This window comes from Rattus norvegicus, chromosome 18, assembly GCF_036323735.1.
Source record: "Rattus norvegicus strain BN/NHsdMcwi chromosome 18, GRCr8, whole genome shotgun sequence".
Classification (NCBI taxonomy): domain Eukaryota; kingdom Metazoa; phylum Chordata; class Mammalia; order Rodentia; family Muridae; genus Rattus; species Rattus norvegicus.
In genome coordinates, this window is record NC_086036.1 from 51,488,779 (window position 1) to 51,495,576 (window position 6,798).

The following is a 6,798-nucleotide window of genomic DNA, read 5'->3' on the forward strand; positions in this document are numbered from 1 at the left end:
CTCTGAATGCTCTAATCAGAGGTTAATGTGCTTTTCTGGTAGGTGTTTGGAAAAACAAAATAGGAATAGAAACATGCACAGTGCAGATACAGTTCACGAGGTTCAGAAATGAACACGAATTACATTCTGCCCTTGTCTTGAGGACCTTATTGGGGCTTAATTAAAAAATAGCAGACATAGCTGTTCTGATTTTTTTTCTATTTTTGTTTTTATTGATGGTATTCAAGACAGTAGGGTTCCCTAGGCCCCTCTCATTATTGTGGGGGTCTGGGATGGAAACGGAAAGAGATGTTTAGTATCAGGGGCTGAATTAGAACAGGGACTCCTTGGCAACTCTCTCTCTTGTTCTCCTTGCAGAAGTGGGTGATTCAGGGCTTCTTACTCTTTGGAGGCCATGTAGGCCATAAGGTCCACCACTCTGTTGTTGTAGCCGTATTCATTCTCATACAAGAAAATGTGCTTTAAAAAGTTGTCATTGAGAGCAATGCCAGCCCCAGCATGGAAGATGGAACGGTAGACATCACTGTCAAAGTCACAGGAGACAACCTGTTCCTTAATGTAGCCCAGGATGTCCTTTACTGGGCCCTCAGATACCCTTTTCACCACCTTCTTGATGTCATCATACTTGGCAGCTTTCTCCCGGTAGAATGTTAGATCCAGGATGGTACTGTAGGTACACAGAAGGCAACACTTGAGCTCCCCATTCAGTTCTGGGATGACCTTGCCCACAGCCTTGGCAGCACCAGTGGATGCAGGAATGATATTCCAGGAAGCCCCATGACCATTATGCCATAGCCTTCCAGAGGGGCCATCCACAGTCTTCTGAGTGCCAGTTATTGAATGGCATGAGTCATTCTACAATGCCAAAGTTTTCATGGTTGACCTTGGCCAGGGACGCTAAGCAGTTGGTGGTGCAGGAAGCATTGCTGACAATCTTGAGTGAGTTGTCATACTTTTTGTGGTTCATACCCATCACAAACATGGATTCATCAGCAGAAGGGGCAGAGATGAGAACCCCTTGGGCCCACCCTTCAAGTGGTCTCCTGCCTTCTCCGTGTTGGTGAAGACAGCAGTAGACTCCATGGCCTGTTCAGCACCAGCACCAGCCCATCTGATATGAGTGGGATCTTACTCCTGGAAGATGGTGATGGGCTTCCTGATATTGACAAGCTTCCCATTCTCGGCCTTGATTCTGATGTTCAACTTGCCATGGATAGAGTCACACTGGAACACATAGACCATGTAGTTGAGGTCAATTATACAGTGATGGCAAAAGTATCCACTTTCCCAAATGAGCTAGCAGCCCTGGTAACCAGGCGCCCAATGTGGCCAAATCTGTGTACTCTGACCTTCACCATCAAGTCTAATGGACAAGTTTGGCGCTGCATTTGTGGGAAGATGCAGCTGTCTCTGGAGTAGGGAAGAGTAGAGAGCCATGAAGTTGTTTTGACTGAGAAAAATTCATGACAGCAGAACACACAGTTTATAGAAAGGTTAGTGTTCACTGCTCTTAGTTGGATCAACAGTGAAAAAGAACAGAAAGATATAGGAGGGCGTTGAGGTGGCTTAGTGGTTAAGAGAGCATGGTTATCTTGCAGAAGACTCGGGATAATTTCCCAACGCCCACATGGTGGCTCAAAACCATCTGTAACTCCACCTCCTGGTGATGTGATATTCTCTTTGGCTTTGCTGGCACCAGGCACGCATGTGGCATGCACATATACATGCAGGCAAAACTCATATGTATAAGATAAAAATAAATATTTTTATAACAAAAAGAAAGATATGGAAAATGTTCAGTTTCATGAAGAAAGGAACCTGGGGTAATTTAAAACTGCATATAAAGTAGGTGGGAGAAAACAGATGTAATTGTTAATCATACCACTAAAAACAAAATTTCATGCTCTGCACTGGGACAATACAATCAGTGCCCTGAGGACAAGACTCCACTCACTGAATGTTCCAATCATAAAAATGCAAATCCAACTGAAATATGAGATCACATTTTCAGAATGCTTCAGAAGAGGTCCCATGTTAGCAAAATGCCTGGGAAAGTATTTTTTTTTTTGTTTTGCTACCAAGGATCTCAGAAGCCACAACTATGGGAAGCACCATGCAGGTGCATCAAGCTGACAGCATCACGGCAGAGCACCATCTTCTTCATAATGTTAATGTATCAGACATGCAAAATCCAAGAGGTATAGAATCATAAAGGACTGTACCAAGGTTTCAGAAAGTTGTTGCAGCCAGGGAACGTGTATTGAGTTTGGATATCCTGCAAGGAGGCCCTGAAAGGTCACTGTGTGAAGTTCTAAAGGCCAAACTCGGGATTTTCTATGTTCCAGGATGATGGTGTGTTCAAGAAGCATGGCCACATTAGCAGAGTGGGCGCGCTCAAGAGAGATCACATATATACTGTAGGTGGCAGAGCAGGGCTTTTAGAGATGGAACTAACGCTGTGGTGTTGTGTGAGGAATATGAGATGGCAGGACACAAAGGTGGAATGCTGTAATTTAAAGTGATTGTTTGGGGGTCAAGTTGACATGGAGGGGAATTGTGATGGTTAATCTCTGTCATTTTGATGGGATTTAAAATCACCTAGGGGACTCACCTTTAGGTGATGGTGAGGAATTTTCCAGAGTGGTTTAAATTAGGATGGAAGACTCATCCTGAATGTAGGTAGCCCCATCCCATGGGCTCAGGTCCTGAACCGGGTTAAAGGGATAAGAGAAGTGAGTGACTGAGCACCATCATTCCCATCGTCTGCTGCCTGGCATTGGAATGAATGGGACAAGCCACCCACATCCTTGCCACCATTCAATCCCCGCCATAGTGGAAGACATCTGCTCAAAATGAACCAAAACAAACCCCTCCTTCCTGAAGTTACTTTTACCAGGTATTTTGTCAAATGACAAGAAAAATAATAAAAACGACCTGCTTCTCTTTTCTTTCATTTTGAAATTTCTATTTAGATGCATTCATTTGTCTTTAGGAGACATGATGAGTTATCTTATATCAAGCCAACAAGCATTCTTTAGGGTAGGAGCATTGGAATTCTCTTTTGTGTATAACACATTGTTATTAACTATATGTACCCTATTGTGCTATGAAAACCCAGAGCTTATTCTTCCTTAACTACCAACTGGTCCTTCCTTAATCACCAAGCAGCACCAATATCCCCATCTCCTACCTTCCTTGGTTTCTAATGCCCATAATTATACTCAGAATCCATGGATTTAACATTTTAGAATCCCTCCTTTGTTTTCCCTGCTTGGCTTATGCCGGCTAAGGTAATGCTCTCTGGGTCCATGTGTGTTCGTGTATAGATATTTTCTGAGAAAAAAACCCACATTCCCAAAGGAATTTAAAATATGCCATATGATAATGTAATAAAGGGATATGCTGATTATTTCAAGCTATAATCATTTGAGGAACTTTAAGAAGCAGAGACAGGAGGTTCCCTGGGTTTTGTAGTCCAGACAATCTAGTTGAATTGGTGAGCTTCAGAACCATAGTGAGACCCTTTCAAATGGTAACCCATCAGACAAGGTCATTCGCTTTGCTCCTGCCTTCAAGCTATGCTATACTATCATAAAGATTTTCTTGGAAAGGATACCCTACTCATAATGAGGCCAGAAAATGCCCTTGACAACTAGCAAGTAATAATGGGGTCTGCAATGGACCAGAAAAATAAACTCTTTGGAGCAATCCTCTACCCCTTCTACATCTGCCCTGCAACTATTTCTTAGTGATATTCCTAGAATCGACTTTCTTACTCCTCACAGTTACTGGCTCTGTCAAATCTTCATGGAGTCATTAAGACCAACCTAAAAAGCTTCTTGTTTGGTTATCACCTCTGTAATGGGTGGTCTGCTGGTTGTCACCCAGCTTATTCACTGCAACAAAGACTTGAATGACCAGGAAAGTCAGAAGACCATGCAGCAGAGAAAGGGAAAGCACTGGCTTTATCCCTCCTAGATTAGAAAAGCCCAAGGCTGAGTGATATTAAATGGCTGCTGTCTTGGGAACTTCATAAGGCTCCCTTCCTTAATAGTTTTGTTTAGATATCAGCCTGGTACCTTCCCATGGATCCTCCTCGCAATGTATTCTGGGAAGAAGAAACTATTATCTTGGGAAGCCTGCCATTGCTTTCTCTGCTACCTATGTTCATATAGCTCCCCTTCACCTGTATTTCACTTGTTAAGATTATCACGTACAAGAAAATTAATTAAACATGTGTGCTTTCTCCTCATTCACTCTGATATTAGAACCACCCAAAAGCTCTGATAAAGAACTAAGGGGAGGAGTAGACAGGATCTCTCTGTATTTTCCCTTTCTTTTTCCTTGTTATATTCTTTAAATGATAAAAGGGGTCTCCTCATCAACAGCAGAGTTAACGCTATAGCAGTGATGATCGACATGATATAAAATTTAAGACACAAGGCCTTATGTGTTCCTTCCACGTGGTTATTACTAAGCAGAATGAGGTTAATGCAAATGTATTTATGAATTTTTCATGTGTGAAGAATATGTGATTATTTGAATGCTGATTACTCATTACGATCTTTTAAACTGTATTCAGGGGCATAATAGAAATTTTGTCACCATGTCAACCAGCTTTCAAACTATCCCTTGACCACATAAAACAAGTGGTTTGCATGGAAACCAGATTGTCAAGTGAAACTGATATAGATTTATAGATTACCTGACATTTTTTAAAAAGCCGGTTGAAGTATAGGTGCTTTTACTTTAGCGTGAAATATAAAGTAACACAGTTCTGTGAAACACTACAAGGAAAACCCCCAGAAAAAAGGCAAATATACAATACACAGCAGAGCACATTTTAAAGAAAAATTTTGTATCATTTACTAGACCTTGTGAGAACACATGGTGATGACTTCTATCTTTTCACCAGTATTAAAAATAAATTTTTCAATAGGCCAATTCATGACTAGACTCGGATATTCAAACACTGCCCTCTCAATAACTGGTGGACAAAATGAGAAGAAAATCAATAAAGACTGATGTGCTATAGGTAGGGGCTGGTGGGGAAGTAGGTTAAAGGAATAAAGGAAGTGATGTACCAGGTAGGAGATTTATTAGAGCTTCATAGGAAAGAGCTAAGGAGGATAAGCTTAACGAGGGTCACAAATAGGTTGCTAAACAGGTAAGATGCAAACTGAACAGGGAATCCAACCAACATATCAAGCAGTGTCGACCTCCTTGGTTCTGCCTTGGTACAGTGGCACCGAAAGTTGCTTCTTCACACATTGCTTGTTTTTCTCCCTATTTTAAAAAAGATATTTTATTTTATGTGTAGGAATGTTTCGCTTGCATATGTGTACATGCACCGTGTGCATGCCTGGTGCTCACAGAGGCCAGATGAGAGTGGCAGAACTCCTGGAACTGGCACTATAGATAGTTCTGAGCTGCCCTGTGGGTACTGGGTACCAAACTTGGGCTATCATCATATTAATACTCTCTGCCTAAATAAACTATGCTATTCATATAAATCAGCAAGTATCATAAACTTCTGTCTGTGTAACTATAGTTTAAAATATAAGAAATACATGGGTTTGCTGCACAATCATGAGGAGCTGAGTTTAGCCTCCCAACACTCACGTAAGAAGCCTGGTATCGTGGCATATTCCCATGGTTCCAATGCTATAGAAGCAGAGACAGAAGCATCCCTCGGTCTTGCTCTCCAGCCAGTGACATTGGTGAGCTTCAGAGTCATAATGAGACCCTGTCTCAAAAGTTAGAGTAGATGAGGATTAAGGAAGGCATCCATTTTCATTGTCTAGCCTTCATCCTTATCTGCACATATATGTTTGTACAGTGATCATATATAATGCACACAGAAACACATATACCACATACACACAAGATAAAATACAAAAGATATATAATTTAAAATAGTATTTCTCTTCTTGAAAGTCATCCATGAGCAACAAGGAGGGAAAAATAACCAGAAATGTAAACTACATTTTTAGTAATATCAGATCTATGGAACCCAAACATAAGATATTAGGAAGAGCTATTAAACACAAAGAAAGTCAGAACTAAGGTAGAAAGTCAGAACTAGGGTAGCTGTCCTCCTGGCCAGAGAGAGCCTACACAGGTTAGTTATTTAAAGTGAGTCAACATTTAGACTGGGTCTGTTCTCTGTGGAACTTACATCATCATAATAAATACTACCACAATTGTTATTATTGTACACAAATACATATACATACACATATGTGTGGAGATATAAATATATATATATATATGCATGCCTTAGGTACAACTTATTACATTATAGCTGTCCCATTTGAGCATGAACAATCCATGGTTCTCATTTCTTCTGCAAAAATAGGACTTGATTGATGAAGGATGAGAGATGCACCTCTCTGTGGTACAAGGATAAGCATTTATTAGGCAGTTAAACTCTTTGTCAATTTAACATAATGGCGGTGGTAGGCTCTTCTCTAGGGTTTATAATCTCTCCAGCCATGAGTCTGTGGCTGGCTCAATAGCACCAGGCATGAGCTCTCTCACACCTGAGTGGAACCTAAGTCCAACCAGACAGCTGTTTGCTACTCCTAATACATTAATATTGCCACTGCGTCATTGGGCATATTTTATGATTATGAAAACCTTAAAGCAAATTAGCATTTCAAAGGATTTGGGATGACATGCTGATAATATCACATTAGTAAATATAATCATTGACAGGAGTACTGAAAACTAATTTTACTATCGTATGGCTTATTCCAATGTATAATATTGAGTTGTCATGTTTATCAGCTTATCAGA

At 40.7% G+C, this 6,798-nt stretch overlaps 1 protein-coding gene across 1 annotated transcript; it reads right to left on the bottom strand.

Annotated features, from left to right (window-relative positions):
* Positions 1 to 378: 378 nt before the first annotated feature.
* On the bottom strand, positions 379 to 982 carry LOC134483089 (glyceraldehyde-3-phosphate dehydrogenase-like). The gene is made up of 2 exons (XM_063277725.1): positions 860 to 982; positions 379 to 732 (listed from the first exon to the last, which is right to left on the bottom strand). The coding sequence occupies exons 1-2, from the start codon at positions 980 to 982 to the stop codon at positions 379 to 381; spliced, it is 477 nt and encodes a 158-aa protein (XP_063133795.1).
* Positions 983 to 6,798: the final 5,816 nt, after the last annotated feature.